At 32.2% G+C, this 20,715-nt stretch overlaps 1 protein-coding gene across 1 annotated transcript in view; it reads left to right on the top strand.

Annotated features, from left to right (window-relative positions):
- The window catches only part of LOC124372016 (serine/threonine-protein phosphatase 2A regulatory subunit B'' subunit gamma-like), a 47,823-nt gene that overhangs the window by 26,748 nt on the left and 360 nt on the right, over positions 1-20,715 (top strand). Inside the window, exons 8-10 of the mRNA XM_046830394.1 lie at positions 5,223-5,436; positions 5,593-5,720; positions 8,325-8,457. Coding sequence (XP_046686350.1) covers positions 5,223-5,436; positions 5,593-5,720; positions 8,325-8,436 — 454 coding nt within the window. The 3' untranslated portion in view covers positions 8,437-8,457. The remainder of the gene's footprint in view (positions 1-5,222; positions 5,437-5,592; positions 5,721-8,324; positions 8,458-20,715) is intronic.

Genomic DNA, 20,715 nt, shown 5'->3' with positions numbered 1-20,715 from the left:
AATGCACTGTTGGATTGTCCCATCATATCAATGTTTATATATCCCCCGCTATTAAAATGTGCTTATATCTTTTTGTCTACATGTTCCAATAAAACTTCCATACTTTTTAAGAATTCTGGTTCATTTTTTGTTATGGGATTTCTGTACAAGCCCACCACTAATAATTTAGACTGTTTTTCGAGAAAAAATATTTTTTATTTCAACCATGCAACATTCAAATATTTCATCCTTCAATAAATATCCAATGTCTGGAATTTTGATTTCTTTCCAAATCACACTTGTTTTGGATAAAATTACTACACCTCCTCCTCCTCTGCAGCTTTCTCTTGCATAGCTAGAGTTTAAGACATAACCATTAATATTTAACCTTTGAAGAATCATCTTGGTCATTTTATGCTCAGTTAAAATCACTATATTAGGGTTTATTTCACTCAACGTAATTTCTAAAGATTCTAAGGATGATTGTAATCCTCTAATATTTTGATGGAACAACCCAAATGTGCTATTGCTTACAAAGCTTCCAAAGTCACATGGCTTATCTTTAATGACAGTACATGGATTATTGTAAGTACTGTCCTGAAACATAATTTTAAATTGTAACTACTACCTAGGTGACGCTCCTGTGCACAGGAGGAAGACAGTTTTTTTGAGGTGTAGCATTCAAAGAGCAAACTGAGGCAGGTACTGCCCTGATTTAATGATTCACCACAAACACCATTACTCTGCTTTAGCGCCTCAGAAAATGTGAGGTCGCCCGGTGCCACGAACACATCACTAGCCCGATCCTGTGATTCTTGCTGATTCCTGATAGCGTCACCAAACTCACTGGAGAGACCTCACTGCTGCTGGTTGATGTGACTCAAGATTGATGATTTCTGATGGGTGGTTAAGAGCTGGTAAGGTGGGAGCAGTCTTTGTTTTCTCCTCAATAAGGTTCTTCAGTTCCCTGTTAAAATCTTCATGAGATAAACCATTCCTTAGTGATCGAAATGATTTTTGAAAAATATGAGACAATGGTAACAGTGGCTCCTGTGCATTGTTGAAATTTTATTACATTGTCTAGAAAGAGTGTCAAACTGACCCTATCACGTACGCAGCCCATTGGGGAGCATATCAAGTGCTTCAGATCCCCTCCTTTTAAAATTTTGAGACAGGTCAGAAAAAGCAGTGTCATAGTCCTGTTTACTTGGTTTGCCATAATATTTATCCTTAGTTATAAGACTATACACTGTTTGCAGCACTGTTTGCATTATCTTGTAGAGCCAGATGGCGTGTTAGGCAATGTGATAGTTTAGGCTGGCCAAATTCCTGTTTGAAGACGACAGCCACACCAGCTGACATGTGACGAGGGTCATCCAAGTCCCCGGAAATGCTGTGTGCGAATCCGACAGTTTTGTCATATCGAAAGCGTTTAATAACATCTCTCATAGGTGTTTCAGTAACATTGATGGTATTACAATTTATTTGGGATTCTGTATTTGTTATACTATTGTTTGGTTGTGTATTTTAATTTCAGAATATAGTCAACAATCATTGATGCAAGTTTCTTCTTTCCACTGTGATTTAAATGAATGCCTTTTCGGGAGAAGTGAAATCTTTGAAAAAGAGTCGAGATCGATAAGACTAACGTTCATTCTAAGAACTAGTTCCCTAATATAGTTGTTTGCCAGAGCTATGTTGTAATGTATCATATGGTCTGGCTGGACATCATATCTAGGAGGAATTGTTGTGATACAGACTGGTCTGTTCTTACTCAGGGCATTTAATTCGCATTCCATTTTATCAAAGATAACTTGTGTTGAATTTGCAGTTATATTATTTGTACCAGCCAGCAAAAACAGGGGTCGAGTACGTGACTTGCCAGCCTGACTACAGACTTATTGTATATCTGCACCAGGCTTGACCAACCCATCAACATGAATTTTTCCATTGCTAAACAGACCGATAAGCTCAGGTATGCCCCTTCCCTGGCTGTCAGCGTAAAACTCGACTTTGACTGTTTCCTTCTCACTTCTGCAAACCTTAAGATCGATGGTGTTTTTTGTTTTTACCTTCATAATTAGTTTTAATACAAAAGGAATCGCCTTTAACAGCTAGATTTGTTTGCCTTGGATGGGTTTCATTTGCAAGTGCAGTGAATCTATTTGAAGTTGGGATAACAACATGTTTTTCCTTGTTACATTTTTTGTCTTTGATACATCTGTGATTTTGTATTCTAACCCAATCATCACTTGACTGCATGCTAATATTGCTGTCATCAATATTCTGTTGAGATTGAGACAATAAGGGCTTGAACATCAATGTCTGATACTATATGAGGATCCAAACGTAGATATTGGTAATTCTGCCACAAATAAGCTAGTTGGGCTCGCTTTGACATAACATCTATGTGTCTCAAAATGAGCATGGTTAGTGTGGTGACAATTGCCCTCAAGGAGTCCTCCATCCCCGATTTTACCAGATGTAAAAGAATGTCTGTAAATAAAATCATATAAATGCCACAATCAACAGTATTGGTTTGTTGTGGAACGTTAATTACTTGAAGAGGAATTTCAGCTTCCAATTTAAGATGTTTTCTAACTTTTTTGGCAATAAGCTGGCATGAGCAAGGTTGTAAAGTGCCACAAGAATCAAAGTATAGAAATCTTTGCAGTTCTTTATCATACATCATCAGGCTCCAATGAGATCCTTCTGTTTTATACAGGTTTTGTGTGTCATCCGGATCACTTTCATTTATTTGGTGTTGTACATCATGAATAGGGAAAAATATATGTGTTTTTATTACTTAATTCCAACGGTTCTAAGAGGTGGTCGGAATCTTCAAGGCATTTAATGGCGTGTGTTTATTACTGCGTTCATTAACACAATGTTTGTATCAGATCTCAAAACAGAGAAAGTAAGTGTGTCGTAGTATAATTGAATTGTTTCATCTGTTACCCACTTGTTTTTCCAACACAGATAAAACAATGGATAATTTCTTCTCGTCGGTATTTGATTGCTTATTGAATTTTTGCATCTTGAAAGGGGTCTCCTCTGTTTGAGTATAAAATAGTATTTGAGGAGGGAAGAGACTCTCTAGATAATTTTGGTAAACCCCTGAGCATAGAGTTCCCTTTTGTATGCCAATGATGTTTTGTTTAATCTGTGTGGTATTTTTTTGTAATTGTTGTAGGTGTTTTTTTATGTTCAAATTCAATTTCATTTAGTGCTACTTTGTAACTATCCTTGTTTTTCTTTGCTGCTGATTCAAGTGTGTACTTATTCTTATTAAACTCATTGTAAGGACGTATATCAGTTTCTGTTGATTTTAGCGGTTTCATTAGTTTGAGAAAAACACAACAGTGTACTTAGTGCCATTGTTGCATTTATTATTATCTATATGAGTTATTTTTGCAGGCCAGAAGGGAAATCCTCTTACTTTGGCAAACACCAAGTCATTATGTTTTAAAATCATTGTGTTGTCAGTTATAGCAGACTTTTCTGCTGGTGACATAAACATTTTAACAAAATAACACTGCAATAAGCATTCGATAAACCTTTATACAAAAAAGCAATAATATATACCAAGTCTAAAAATAAAAGTGTGATCAGATACATTTGTCTCATATGGATAGTCTATTTTCCATCAATAGTTAGAAGTATAAGCTCCAATAAGACAGCTTTTGCACACAGGATTGACTTGACAGCAGACAATGTAAACAAACAGCTGATATCAATTAGGCAGCTGATAAGTGAGCAGCTTCTGCAGATGAGTAGTGGGGAGCAGCAATTACTCAACAGGAAATAACTGCACCAGTCAAGCAAGTGTGTCCCAAGCATTTACACCATCAACACAATTATCCTTTCGTTCTCTTATAGATTAAAAATATTAAAGTCTGAAATCACACACATTGAAAACTACTTTTCAAAAATTTAAAAAATGTTTCTGTGGCTTTTAAACATGAATCAAGGCCACACAATGAGTGCTCCAAAAAACATGTGCTTTAACAAGAAATTCTGTGAGTGTTTATTAAATTGTAACATTTATTAGTTGTCTGAAGAAGTTATGTTATATTTATCTGTATACCAGGTAAAGTACACTTTACTTATCCAATACGATGAATTTCATCACTGTTTATTTAATAGAACTGTTTTAAATCTATGAATTATTTAGGCACTAAAAATAAGCACTGTTTACAACTCACTCACTCACTGTGTCAGTGATATTTATGTTATATTAATATAACATAAATATGCTATATTAATGTTTGTCTATAATTCCATCATCAATATTAGATCGGTGTGAGGCATAACATAACCTATCAATCATATTAGTACTTATGACACCACAGTGGCATTATAATATTATTTATCTAAGTAAATACATTGATTATATTTAGCAGTTATAAAACTGAAAAAATACAATTCACAAAAAACTTTTATTAATGTGTGTGACACTTTTCTATTAGGTTGAGTTTCACCATATTAACTAACTACTTACAAACTAAATAATGGTATAAAAAGTAAATAGGAGTATAAAGTATCAATGGTTTAGTATGTTCGAAACAGTAACACTGTGATTAATCAAGCAGGCTAACAAATAATTTAAAAGTTCAAAATTTTCAGTTATGTCAGCAGCCATTTTCTCTTTTACTTTAATACCCTAATTAATAGATAACTTTTTATTTCATTATTTTTGCTTTTCTTTAAAAAAAAATCTTAATCTTACATACAGTTATACAGTTATAGCAGGTATCTTTATGTTGTAACTTGATTCATGTATTAATCCTCGGGTTTAAAGACTATTTTGATAGTTCATGTCTTCAGACATGAAATTCTAAATGATGTACTGCTACTGCCAAACTCTATAAACATTTTTTTGGATTATAGGAAAATCCATCATAAATGCTTTTAAAAATGGTTAAAAGAGACAGCATTACTATTTTTGTCCTGTGAAAATGTTAACCAATATAATGCCTTATTGTTGATAATTTTATTAGATTATTCATATGACTTCATCACATTTTTTCCGGCATACCTTTATTGTGATAGTGATTTGTGTGTGCAAAGTTGAAAGTTGATACGGTTTCACAATCCACAGTTTTAGAAATATTGAAGCATTTCATTTACATCTTAGGTGATGTGACACTAATTTATAAAAATAGTAATGTGATTGTGATCTTTTTTAATATTTGTAAAAATGGTAAAAAATATGGTATTTGAATTATTTTCTTTGTTCACAGATATGGAACTGGGACACTAACAAAAGTATTTCTGGAAAGAGTATTTCAAGAATGTCTGACATATGATGGAGAAATGGATTATAAAACTTATCTGGATTTCGTGTTGGCCCTAGAAAATCAGCATGAGCCTCAGTCTCTCCATTATTTATTCCGAATTCTAGATATAAAAAATCAAGGTTACCTGGACACATTCTGCTTAAATTACTTCTTTAGGGTAAATATCAATATTCTGCATAGACAAGTTTGTAATCATGTCCCATCTATATATTTTCTGTAGAAAAAATTTGTTTGTAAATTATGTATTATGTTATAGTTTTCATTATACACTATAATGACTGAATGATTTAAAATATTAACTTATGATTTTCAGGAAATACAAGAGCAAATGAGCCAGTATAAACAAAACGCAGTTTCATTCCAAGATGTAAAGGATGAGATGTTTGATATGATCAAACCTGTAGATCCTACTAAAATAACATTGCAAGATTTGTTGAACAGGTGAGAGTTGTAAATTGTGTATAAACTTGTGTTCTCTACAGCCAGTAGTGTCGATCTATTGATGTAATGGCTTTACCTTGGAGTTGGTGTAACAGTGCTAAACTAGTATAGTGCACATGACACAGTTCTGTAGGTCACACTAAAATAATATAGCAAGATCAGTTAAAACTGCCAATCACATAAAACTACAGAATCAGCGCTCAAAGTGTTAACCCTTTGCACTCGAGAGTAAAATTTTTAGTCACTACCAAAAACTCGGGCCTCTTTTGAACAAGTACTGGCGAAAACCTCGGAGCCCTTTTTATCAATTTTGTAAAGGTTTTGTTAAAAAGTTGTAACTTTTTTATTTTAGCAGATAGAGTTATAATTTTGGTTTTGTTTTATTTCTCATAAAATTCTATATTGTAAAAACGTATATATTTGTAATTACCTTATTTTTAATACCTTTTTTCACTTATAAAAAAAGAAAATTTTGCAAAAATTTTTAAAAAAGTTAATTTTTAGCTGTTACAACTAAAAAAATTGCATTGACATTATATATACTATTATTATTTCTAGGTTCCTTACATAAATGTAAACATGCACATAAAATTTCATAAACTTACCTCTATAAACAAAAATGTTATAGGCAGTTTTGTAATTTCCGACAATTTCCCCAAATAGTGAGTTATTTGTCAAATTATTGAATATTTACTTTTTTATACCTTTTTATGCTCATAATACTGGTACTTTGGGATTATACTGACCACACCAGTATGAAGAACACAAAAATATAAATTTATAGAAACAAACATGACAAAACGAAAAAAACAACTCTTTAATTACAAAATTACAAACTTACAACGATTATCAATGGGGTCAGATTCCGTTATATGCCCCCAACGCTTAAACCTTTTTCAATGAACTTAGAACGTTATAAAACAATGTAGTTGAGTAACAGAACTAACATTCCATCAATCAACAAGCATTTCCAGGTATTGTGATCGGTATTGTTGTCGCTGTTATTTTATCTTTCTCAAGAATCCCGATTACGGCAGGCCGCGCGGCATCACATGATTATTTGAATTTTTTGCACGGTACATAATTGCCTTTCCATTACAATTCAATTTATATTTCTGATCAGCCCCTCTAGAATTTGATATTTTACTGATAGGTACTATCTCGAGGGATGTTTTCTTTCGTTGACATCAGCGCGGGCTTTGGCGGGATGGCGGAGGCACTCGCATTTTGGGTGGCGGAGTGTGATCAAGAATAAAAACAAGTTTTGTGTGTTTTTTTTTAAATAAAGAGTTTAGTTTTTGTTTGGTAATGTTTGTTTTTGTTGAATTTTTGTGTTTGGAGAAATGTAGGGGTAAAACACGGAAGTACAACAAAGCGACACACCAGCTGAACTGGCGGCGAGACTCTGCAATCACGTTATCTACTAGACCGCTCGACTTTGACCTCTGTCTGAGGATGGGGAGGGGTTTGCTATAAGACAATTCCTGTTTTATATTGACGAAATATTGTTCTACGCTAATCTAGTAATCAGTAGAATCAAATTGTCAAATAACGATTCATATCTGGGTGTGGTCGGTATAATACCAAAAGTACCGTAATACCTCCCTCACTTTCACTTTTGACATCGTCAGATTATTCCGAATCTGATATGTTACTGACAAAAATATCACTCAGATCGTCAACATAACCTTATTGACTGAAATAACTTATCAGACTAAACAAAACAATGAAGAGATCAGCTGTTGAAGTTGGGATCAAATCAGCTGACGAAAAAGTGAAGCTCTACAACACAATGTAAACTGCAAAATCACCGCCATAGAGTATAAAGGTTTACTACGTTTTTACATCCAACAACTATCCAGCTTACGTATATCGCAAATTTACCGTATTTGGATAATTTATAAAGCCAATATAAAGGATTTACCAAACGTCCGACATTTCGGACGTCCCGAGGTTTTGGCCAAAACAATGATGTCCGATATTTTGGACGTCGGAGTGCAAAGGGTTAAGCACTATTGTCTAGCAGGTCTGAAACATAAAAAACCTAACAGAATGTTAAATTGAGAGCTTGAAACTCCAATTTGTTTGTAGATAACAGTTGCTGTTTTGTTAAACACAGATACATAATTAAATCAATACCAGTATTGAGTACAACATGTGAAATGAATAGAACTCATCTTCTAAAACTATGTCTATAAAAAGAGAATATAATGATGATAATGATGATGTGGTAACATTTCACTGAGATGTTTGAACTGAAATGACTGTATTACAGTGTTGAATTATCAGCTTGTGGTACCTGTAATGTTTGCCACTGTTTTGTTGAGCATTATTTAAATTGGCATCAGCATCAAGTAAGACATTCAAGATATTGGTAAAGTTTGTATGTATAAAATGAAAATCTTATTCTGGTAAAAATATATATCTTAAAAGCATTCTTTTCAAAAATATTTTTATGATTTAGAGTTTATTTAATGCAAATAATGTTCCGTTCTCTAATGAGGGGACAAAAGAATTATAGGTTATAATCAGAACTTCGTTACATAAGAGTAAGTTATGAATATATTTGATTCTACCTTATATAATTTGCTTTGTGTATTTCAGTGGACAGGGAGAGACTTTGGTCAGTATCCTGATAGATCTCAATGGCTTTTGGACATATGAGAACAGAGAAGCAATGGTGGCTGAGACAACAGAAAGTTCAGCTGATGTTTAAGGAATTATCGTTTATTACAAAGTAAGTTTTCAACTTTTAATCTGTTTGGTTATGTTTAACAAGGAAAATTACTGGTGAGTTAAGACAATTAATTTACAAGTGAATTTGATATAAGTGACATGCTGTGCTAAAGTGACGAGAAAAATATCCAATCAAGATATTATCATTGCCCATATTTTATGTGTTGTTATTGTCAGAGTTGGCTATATGGTTATACTTACAAAATTTGTCTATCTCCAACATTAATACAATATCTCCTCTCTACAGTTCGCTCTCAGGACATGGCTATAGCATGATTGCCAGTTTGGTGTTCTGTGACTGTCATTACAGTGGATGTGTTCATAGATTACAATAAGACCAAATAGATGGGCTATGCCTATCTTGCCAACATTGGGGCAGGTGAAGCCAGGTCCGCCATGTTGTCGTGGGATAGAAACTCAAAACTACGCTCCGATTTGTGTAAAAATTCAGTTCTCCCGTTTCAATCAACTCGTGATCTACCCTACTTAGAATAAAGAAAATACTTTGAAACTTTGTATGAGTGAAGTCAATAAGCTATGGATGCCTGTGGTATCATTCAAATGTTCAAATAACTTAGTTTTGCAATTTAAATAATTAAATAAAGTTGAGAATTATGTTTACATTTTAAAACTTGACATAAAAAAGTTAGTCGGCTGCTACTTTTGCCGTTTTTTTGGTCAGGCAAGTTTAAAAAACGGTGGAAAATATTGTTGAATAGTTGAAGTTTTCAGAACATATTTTCTTTTTTAATTAGCTCGTATGGTTTGGCCAGAAAGTTATTGTTTGTGAGACATTAGTTTACGAGTGCCGCGACCGCTTGGAGCTCAACGCTCCGTGCCGGGCCATCTGTTTCCTCGTATCGTACATTATAGCATATTATAAAAAGTGAGTAGAACGCGCTTTATTTGTACTTGTTTACAGTAATTACTTCAAATAAAATCACATAAGTTATGTAATTAAGGAAGGAATTCAATCTGAGTCAATACTCTAAACAAGTATAACTAAGAGTTTATTTGCTATTTATTTTTTGAATATATACTATAATATGAGCAAAGTTTGTATATGCGGATAAATTATTAGATCAGTGAAACATGACTTTAAACCTTATAATCCTTCAGCTCAAAATATCCCAAAATACAATATCTAAAGTTCATGTTTACATATTGTAACAAAGTGTATAAAGGTTTAATAAAATATTTTGTTAAGTCTGTAAACATTTATTATACAATTAGTAAGGCATTAAGTAAGATTTATAGATTAATTATAATAAAGTATGGAAAATTACTTAAATGTACAATAAAATATAGTTTCAACTTTACAACTCAGTTAATTAATTGTAACTAATCTGTAATACACAGTTGAGAAGAGGAGGAAGTTTTAAGTCATATATTATAAATGTTAGTTTATTGACCTTCGTTTATTGACGCTTTATCAAACAGTCCGAATTCTGAGAAATTGATCCTAAGAAGGAACAATCTCCTGATTGAAAGTTTAATTTTTCCTTTTTGTTGAAGCATCCAAAAGCAACACATGACATAGGCATTGTGTGTTTGTGAAGACAACATCATCCACAACATAAACAATATAAACAAGAGTAAACAACAAGATGTTTAGCAACACGCGTTAGTAAGCAGAGTGTATTGCAGGTCACTACAGTAAGCTCGACAAGGGCGAAGTGAAGAGCGGGGGTGCAAGGCGACGCTCCTCAGTAGGGTGACTCACGCCCGCGCCGCCATATTGTTGAGTATTAGCCGCTCCGCAGTGGCTTCACCTGCGAGCACCCGATGTCCTATCTATTGGTCTTATTGTAATCTATGGATGTGTTGCACTATTAGAGTTTAGACACAACATGTGTGCTTTTGAGCAGAAGGCATTTTGATGCAAGGTGTTTTTATAGTTTCTAACAATATATTTATAGGCCAAATTCTCAGGATCCTCAATTAAGAAACTATAAAGTTCTTGCCAAGTCTTCATTGACATGTTTGAAACAAAAAAAACTTAGTCCATAATTCTAATTTGAGGGGTTTATTTATTTTTAATACGTGACTTTACAGAATAATGGTCCCACCAAATCAGCATGACTTATCGGTGAGGTCCATACTGTAACTTAAAAAAAGGAAAATACATAATTACATTACATTTTCATGTTGCAATATTGTGTTTTATATTGTTTGCTTTCTTTAATTTACTTTATATTTTTACAAAGAATTTAATAAGCTTTTTGTGTGGGTGAAGTGCTTCTATAAATTCAGATTTTTAAATATTGGTATTTTATATTACATTATTGGGATAATACATACATTAATCAGAGTATAAATAGATAGTAAATTGTATAACTGGATAGCAATAAATAAAATATTGCCGAACAGCAAACTGCATTTTATAAATTGTTAAATATAAGCACTAAATCTATGAACAAAAATAACAACAATATCAAGAAATAACAATGAACTATTAAACAACAACAACAATAATAAATATGTAACATTATATACAGCCTAGCTTTTAACAATATCTGGTTAACCACTGAAATAAATAAGCTTTGCACCCAATCATTCACTTTATTTGCTTGTGTATATGTATGTGATTGAGTGTGTGTTAAGTTAATTTAGATGTAAGGGAAGTAGTCAGCTCAATGTGTATTGTGGTAAGCCATCTCTGCACTGCCTCTCTAAAAACCCTGAAGTTTCTTACGTTTTCAATTTAATCTGGAAGTAAGTTAAACTAACATGAAATATAAAACTCAGGCAACCTGTCACCAAATGTTGTGGCCATTCTAGGTGTAGAATATTTTGTAGTGTCGTGTGCTAAAAATCTTTATCCTTTTTATTTTTTGATAATTTTTTTATTACAATCATAATATTTCTATAAATTATGTGTGCTATACATATTATGTACACAAACAAAGGATAAAAGTAAATGTATAATACATTTTTAATATCATTTGGAATGTTATAATCTAAATTTAAAATTATATTTATAGTATAATTTTTTAACTACTTGGTATATTATAAAAAATTTTGGGAAGTGGCTTTGTATTAAAATTAAGATTATAACAAATATAACAATGCCGTTATAACAGCTTACAATTAAAATAAAATATTAACAATTTTGTTGTTTTTAGTTGTACATTCATAACAAGAAAAAAGACAATACATTTTGTTTTACATTTGTTAGATTATTTTTAATAGATCCTTTCTTATTTAAACCAAAAGGTAATTTTGACCTAGTGATAGGCTTGTTCTAAATTTTCTAATTGAATTTTGGAAGAATATTCTCTATTTTGCAGATTCTTTATAATGTTCAATTGCAATGTAGCTACTGCATCCCAAATACTAGTACCATATCCAATGTTAAATTAACTAGCTGTTGATACACGACCATCTTTTCCTTATTATTGTTAACTTTATCGCTCAACATACATATAGTAGCAATAGAAGGATTCAATCTTTTGTGAAGATCATAGATGTGTTCCTTAATTATCACTTTCCTGTCTAGATTCAGTCCCAAGAATATGAATTTTTCTATTAACCTTATATTATTACAGTCACAATTAATATTAATACTAAATTTGTGTAGACAATCCACAGCTGTGTAACTTAACAATAATTTTTTCATTGGCTGACATGTTCTGTGGGCAAAAATGCATCATGGCTGTTCTGTCCGTTCATAGTAAGTTTTTTATAATGTGCCCATATAGTTAATGTTTTGAAATTTAGTTTCTCAGTTCCACTGTCTATTTGTCTATGTCCACTTATAATTACTATATCATCAGCATAGGCTAAAATTGTACAATCTGTTATCTGCTCGAATACACTATTTAAATAAATCAAAAACATTATTGGTCCAAGTAAAGTACCTTTAAGGCACTCCTAACGTTATGGTTTTTAGTTCACTATATTTATTTTAAACTTTCACAGTAAATTATTGGTTAGGTTTTAATATATTGTTTTCTTCCAAATATTTATTCATATAATACAAGACATACCTTTCAAATATTTTTTTGATGGTTAGTAATATATCTATTGGTCTGTAATTACTAAATTTTGTTATCTTTGCTCTTATATACAGGCCTTATTACAAAAATGTTTAAGCTATCAGGGAATACTCCATTTTGTAATGAGGTTTTTATTATTCTAGCTATCATGTGTGCAATCTTTTTAGAAACATATACTACATCTTTAGCTCTAATTTTATTGCTACCTGGGTACTAGTCTATTTTTATAGCATCTACTAGCCTATATCCGTTATGGCTCTATAACTGGCAAGGAATATAAAGAAATATCTATTTACATCGTGACCTCTTTGGCTTGTATTGCTATTTGGTCTTTGTATGTATTAGGCTTACAACTCCATTTAAAAAGTAGTCAGCAAAACCATTCACCATATTATACTTTATTACCATATTATTCCTTGTCTTGCTCATAGCATCCATTCTTGCTCATACCTCTCTGTAGTTCTAATGTTGAGAAAACAGTCTCATATAGCAGTGTGCCATACATATTATGATTTATGTTCATGTTGGTTTCACCTATAAATATTAAATTGCTGTATAATTGTAATTTGGTTTATACTGCTTCAAGTTCGTTCATTGTTGTATTGATGCGTGTACCTGTACTGGAAGTTGGTGGTCTGTAAACATTGTGGATATAAAATTTATCTGCGGATTGTGTTTTTTAAATCCTAATTCAAGTGTTAAGGATTCACAAGAGTTTTTATGAAAATTTAGTGGTATGTATTGTAATTTGTTGAATTGTAAAAATCCACCAACCCTCTACCCTCTTTATTATGCCTTAATTTGTAAATAAATTTATAATCCAGGTAATCTAAATTGAATAAATGCACTTCGGATTCATTAAAAAAATTCAGATAATATTAAAACATCAAACATTTTTATACCCAAGTTAAATTTCATCTCAGCTTGAAGATTACCCCAATACTTCCTTAAAGACCTTATATTTACATACATGACTGTGAGTTTCTCCTTTCCAGAAGTGTTATCAATTGATGTATACCACTCACTAAAACCATCATATCTATCTGTAATTTTCCTATAATCATTAAAGTTGTTTAAATTTGAGCTATTTATGATGCTTCAATAGAAACTTAAAAACTATATCCAAACTAACGAGAAGTTAGTTTGCGAGGAGCTGATTCGTTGTTGGTGAGTTTTACCCTTAGTAATAATATTATACATTTTTTATATTAGCAATGTATAGGTGGCATGAAATGTCAATATCTGATTTTTTAAAACATTTAAAAATATGTTTGGATGCAATAGGCGGAAGTAATGTTTTTTGTATGGGAGATATGAACATTAATACTAAACTTGATAACAATCATATTGATAACTATACAGAGATTACGAGTAGTTTTGGGTTTGAGCAGTTAACTGACGTCGATACTAGGGTTACTAACACTACCACTAGCTGTATAGATCACGTCCTGTTTAGAACTCAGCGGCCTACTGTGGCTATTCCAGCTGTCATAGACTCATTAATTACGGATCATCACACTATCTGCCTGTCTGTATGTGTAGACAATACTGAAAAAAATAATTTGCTTAGTAAGCGTAGATATTCCACTGACTTAAAACTGCTAAACAATCTGTTAGAGCTTGAATCTTGGGATAGTGTATTTATGAGCAGTGATGGAAAACAGCTCGTTTAATAAGTTTATTGATATTATAAATGAGGCGATCGCCCTCTCTAAAATTGAGATAAAAAATAAATTCAACGTAAATAAATCTAAAAAATTGAAACCATGGATGACAAATGGTCTTCTTAAAGCTATGGCTAATCGAGATAGACTGCTTAAATTATTAAAACGCAAGCCAACCAATGAATGATTAAAAATTAAATTTGACATTTTTAGAAGGAAAAGTGGATTAAAGACGCTAAAAAGCGATATTACGAGGGGTTGTTTGATAAATGTTCAAATAACCCACGTCAGCAGTGGAATATAATTAACAAATTGAGTGGTCTAGTCCCAGCGATGAAATCTGTTGACAAAACATTAACACTAGAGATAGGCAATGAATTGACAAGTAATCAGCAACTAATTGTGGATGAATTTAACAGATTTTTTATTAGTGGACCTACTGATCTAGCTACCTCACTTGAGCAACCAAATGAGCACCAAAGACTTGATCATCAGAGGTTGTACAGGACTTACTCGCCTCCTCATTCCATTTTTTGGCTTCCTGTAGCAGAAAATGAATTAGTAAAATTGATAAACTCAATATCTGGAAATAAGGCACCTGGTGCTGATTCTATCTCTAGTTTTATAGTAAAAAATATCTCATCACATATAGTTCCAGTTCTAGCACATATTTTTAATAAGAGTTTGAGTGAGGGGGTGTTTCCTGAAAGACTAAAAATTGCCAAAATTGTGCCTGTGTTTAAGAAAGGACAAAGTACGTCCGTCGAAAACTATAGGCCAATATCATTACTTTCAGTTTTCTCAAAATTATTAGAAAAAATCGTTAAATAAAGACTTGCCATTTTTAGACCATTATAACTTTATAGAGAGGGAATGAACACGGAAATGGCTCTACAAAATTTTATATCACAAATTCAATTAAATTTGAATAATCCAAAAAGTTCCAAAGCATCAGGTTTGTTTTTGGATATCAGCAAGGCCTTTGACACAGTCAACCATGAGCTGTTACTAAAAAAGCTGGATAGGGCGGGAGTGCATGGTGTAGCTCATGAGTGGTTCAGATCATACCTCCGTGAGCGGAAACAGTCTGTATTGGTGACTATGAAAGCTCGACTAGCACAATTACGTGCGGTGTGCCGCAAGGATCTGTTTTGGGTCCCATATTATTTTTAATTTTTATTAATGATCTTTATAGAGGCCCCTTTTATGGTAAACTAACTGGGTTCGCTGATGATACAGCTTTATCTTATAGTGCCCCAACTGAACGACTTCTGCGGAATTATATACAACAAGATCTATACTATCTTCGATGATGGTTTAGTAACAATGCACTTGCATTAAATGCTCAGAAATCACTATATATAAATTTTTCATTAACTCAAACTTTCAATTATGATGAACCTTTGAAGTACCATAATTTGAGTTGTCAACAGAATCAATGTGATTGTGTCACCCTCACTCAGGGCAACACTGTGAAGTACTTGGGACTCCACATTGATGAAAACCTTCTTTGGAAAGTACATATAAAAACAATTAGAACATTTTTACTTGTATTTCTTAGAAAAATTTATTTTATTAGACAACTTTGTCATGACGATGTATTAATAAAAATGTATTATGCATTTGTTCATTCTAAATTAAACTATGGTCTGTCATGCTGGGGCAGTACATTTAAATCACATTAAAAAAAATTACAAGTATTCAAAAATCATTCATTAAAATTATTTTTTGGAAAAATAGACGTGAACATGCTTTTCCATTGTTTTTTAAGCTAAAAATACTTCCACTGCGGCATCTATATGTTTTTAAAGTGCTATGGTTATTTTTCCAAATTAGTGGTAATCTAGGAGTCACTGTTGATCTGCAAACAACACATGGAGGTTATATTACCAGGCAGATCGGCATGATCAGGCCACTGAGAGTAAATAGCTCTTTGCTACTGAAATCTTTTATATACCTCGGACCCAAGTTTTACAATAGTTTACCTGTTTATATTAAAAATTCACCCACAATGAAAACCTTAAAAATCTGTGTCATGGATCGGCTCTTGAATCATGATACAAATCAATTGGAACAATTTATTGTTTGCTGTATTAAACTAGTTACTAACTACATTTTTCTTAAACAATAATATAATAACCAAACAGGTAAGATAATATGTCCCCCTAAAGAATAAGTAAAAAATGTATTTAAAAAAATAAAGTTACAAACAAATTTACTTTTGCGTAAATTATTTTTGCCTCAAAAGTAGTTGCATCAAGAGAGATACGATCGAATAGATACGGTAATGATATTACATGTGATAGCATATGTTTTCATATTGGATATGTGGATATGTATTGTGTGTGTGTGTGTGTGTGTGTGTGTGTGTGTGTGTGTGTGTGTGTGTGTGCATGTGTGTGTGCGTGTGTTTGTGTGCGTGCGTGCTTGCCCAGGTTAACAGGAGACAACAGTAAAATTCCAAATTGAAAATATAAAATACTGGTGACTCCCACGCAAAAACAGAAGAATTTATCTTCTCTTGCGTGTGTACTTATTCTCTCAGCAGTTCTGCATCAGCTTATATTTACGTTTTGTTTATTAATTCCTATTATAACATTTGTTTTCAGTAATAGAAAAACACATCCTAATTAATTAACACGTTTTTGATCAAACACTAGGTATAGAAGTATAATATTGTTGTTGTTTTGTTACAATTAATTGATTGTGAAGAGAGAATAAATGTTTCATTTCATTTCATATACATGCACTAACTTACTTTGACCCACATTTCTGATATAATTTCCCTAATTTATAGCCTAATTTAATTTCAATAAACATTGAATCACAAAAAGTACTTGCTCCGCCGGGACTCGAACCACGATCTCTCACTTGCCGGGTGAATGTGCTACCATTACACCACAGAGCCCTCACTTTTTACGATTAAATTATTTTGTATTTGGCCGTTTCTTTCACATATGTATTTAAATAACCAAACATGAGTCTAGGCGGAGCAAGTACTTTTTGTGATTCAATGTTTATTAAAATTTTATATATATATATATATATATATATATATATATATATATATATATATATATATATACAGGGTGTACATAAAGTCCTGCACGGGTATAATATTTTCTGAACGATAACAGATAAATAAACAAGATTTGGTACATCAATACTACACCTAAAAATATACTTTTTGAAGGAACTATCAGTTTTCTGTAATATCATGGGGACGTCCCGCAAGGAGTCAGAAGGAAATCTTAAATAGGAGCATAGGTCAATATGGACATCATTTTAAAGGCCTTATCTAGCAGAGTTTAATGCCGCAAACCGCACTCAAAAAGATTGATCCAGTACAAAATGGCGGCTGTTCAAAGATTTTACTTGGTTACATTTTATTAGTAGCCATAACCCCAGTAAAGCAAAACTGCAACCAAACAAATACTGCAGCTAACTACTACATTATGCTTGTCAGTTGTACAGAAGTGAATTATGACATTAGTTATCTCAAGGGTTACAAATTTGGTCCTAATATATTGATAACGGGGAAACCCTGATAACAGTAACAATTAGAAATCTCAGCGACCTATGACGATCGGAAACACTTCCTGTTTTCATAAAGTGTTGAACAGTTCTCCCTACAGTTGTTCTAGAAATTGGCTGCCTCTCGTGAAAGTAGTCATTAAATAAATGGCATGCTTCCTCGTGTGATCGTCTGTTATTTCCCCAACCAACCATCATAAGAAGTGTTATATGTTCACGTTCGTCAAGCGACATAGTGTAGTTGAAGAACTACAAGCAATACGACAAACTCTTTTGTACTAAAGCGCACTGATAAAATGGATGGACAGCACTACTAAAACAAGAAAACTAGAATAGCCTACTATGAATAGACTGGCTAATAGGAAAGTCCTAACTACGACCCAAAGATAATAGACTTCTAATTGATACTGTTATCAGGTTTTCCCTGTTATCAATATATTAGGACCAAATTTGTAACCCTTGAGATAACTAATGTCATAATTCACTTCTGTACAACCGACAAGCATAATGTAGTAGTTAGCTGCAGTATTTGTTTGGTTTGCAGTTTTGCTTTACTGGGGTTATGGCTACTAATAAAATGTAACCAAGTAAAATCTTTGAACAGCCGCCATTTTGTACTGGATCAATCTTTTTGAGTGCGGTTTGCGGCATTAAACTCTGCTAGATAAGCCCTTTAAAATGATGTCCATATTGACGTATGCTCCTATTTAAGATTTCCTTCTGACTCCTTGTGGGACGTCCCCATGATATAACAGAAAACTGATAGTTCCTTCAAAAAGTATATTTTTAGGTGTAGTATTGATGTACCAAATCTTGTTTATTTATCTGTTATCGTTCAGAAAATATTATACCCGTGCAGGACTTTATGTACACCCTGTATATAAAACATAACCTACTAATAATAATATAGCCTAGCCTATTTCTTAAAAGCATATATAAATAACATAAAAGTAGGCCTAGGTTTGTTATAATATAGAACAGAAATAAACTATGAAGCAAGGCAACGGTATAAATAAATAATAATACACAAAAATAAATGTAAAATTTGGAAATATTCAACAAAAACTAGGCTACATAAACAAGCAACAAAAAAAAACAATGCTAAACTTAACAGTTCCGAAATATTCAACGAAAACAAATAAAACAATGAATATCAATATATAATAAATCTCAAATATAACTTATATATGAATGCAACAAATACTAAGCTTAACCTATAAATAAAGATCTGTACTAACCTATAATTTGGAGGATTTCTAGAATTGCGTAAGCCCAGGTCTTCATCCATATATAACATGAATGATTATTCAAATCTAGAACCTCTAAGGGCTTAACTTTCTTAAATCTTCCCTGTTTTTAACAACGACACTTATATCACCCTCCCTTTTCCTGGCCAAGACTTTGCCACTCTGACACTACACAAAGGCAAACTTATGTTTTTCCGATGACTATCTGGTTGTGAACCATGATAAGTTAGGTAGCACATACCTGGCCAGTACTCTATGTCATGATTCTAATTGATATTAATCAGTAGACTCTCCCTATAGGGCATGTTTGTTTACCAACTAACTCTCGAGTTTAAGGAGTGTTTCACCCTTGTGTGGCCTCAGAAGAGTTTGCTTTAGCAATATCCTTTAATTCATATTCATACATAATTATTTTTCATTAATACTTAATTACTTAATAATTTGTTCACCACTCCTTACTACCTGTATATCATGACAAATTACCTATTGACTTAGTCTAGTGAAACACTCTTCATAAATATTTCATCACCTGATTTGAAGAGTAAATATCAAATTCACTTACAAAACCTCTTGTAAGTAAGTATCTAATTTGTAATTTTAGAATATTAAGGTATCTTATTCCTAGTTGTACATAGTATTTATTTAATAATTGCAAACACATTGCAAACTATTTTTCTCTTTTAGAATACATATGCAAAACATGTTTTTGGTGAAAATACAATGAATGAGAAATATTTTACAGAGTATATATCATGTTTAATTAGAAAACGCAACATGCACAATGAAGATGTTAAAAAATATGTTTTTGATTATCCTCCCTATTGTCTGTGTCTGGTGCCTACACATTGAAGCAAGTGGTAAAATTATGATTATTTATTTATTGGTGTCTCAAATTAATATAACACACACATTGAAATTTGTTTTCTTTTTTTAAAATTTTTTTGGCAAGCTTTGTTGGTTCTATTTTGTAATAATATTTTATATTTTATAGTAAAATTTTGTATTAATATTTTTCATATGTTTAAGTTTAACTAAAAATTTTTTCTGAAATAATGAGGAGTTCAAGAAATAATAATGCGATTAAACTCTGTATTTATTTATTCAATGATTTAAGCTATTTATGTGATTCAATTACAAAAATATAAAAAAAAAGTTTCTTTAAACAGCTATTAAAGTAGTTGTCAATTGTAGTACTTGGCCACTACATTATTAGTTGGAAGATCATTATTTTAATTTACTTCTTTTTTGCTTATGTGATAAAAGAAACTAACTGTATATGTATTGTCTAATCAATGATAAATAAAAAATGCCTGTTTAGCCTGGAAAATAACATACAGGAAGTTAATACAGTTTTTATGTGAAAAGGAGAAAAACCTGCAAATGCTTTACTAACTGCACTGAAAAAATCTTTTCAAGGATCCAAGTTTATGACTGGCAAAAACAATTTTATAATGGCTGAGTCAGTGAAAAATGAGAACCATGCATACACTGCACAATGCCAAGACCTTCTTTCTGCAGGGAAAGTTTTTGCTACAATTACTGATTCAGTAAATTGATTGTTGATTTTCTCCATGAACAATGTACAATTAATGCAGCATACTAATGTCAACTGCTTGATGACAGTTCCATGAGAATGTCTGGTCACACAGCAGCATTGATCCAAGAAAAATTTGACCAAATTCATTGGGAAATACTCGAACATGTACAGTATTTACATACCTGATCTGTTACTTAAGACTTACAAGTTTGGGCAACTCAAAGAATAATTGGGAGGTCACCACTTAGGGGAAAATATTTGTGTATAATTAGCTATAGA

This window comes from Homalodisca vitripennis, chromosome 1 (genome assembly GCF_021130785.1).
Source record: "Homalodisca vitripennis isolate AUS2020 chromosome 1, UT_GWSS_2.1, whole genome shotgun sequence".
Lineage (NCBI taxonomy): Eukaryota > Metazoa > Arthropoda > Insecta > Hemiptera > Cicadellidae > Homalodisca > Homalodisca vitripennis.
The sequence above is the reverse complement of the archived record's forward strand: the minus strand, read 5'-3'. Positions and strand labels throughout refer to the sequence as shown.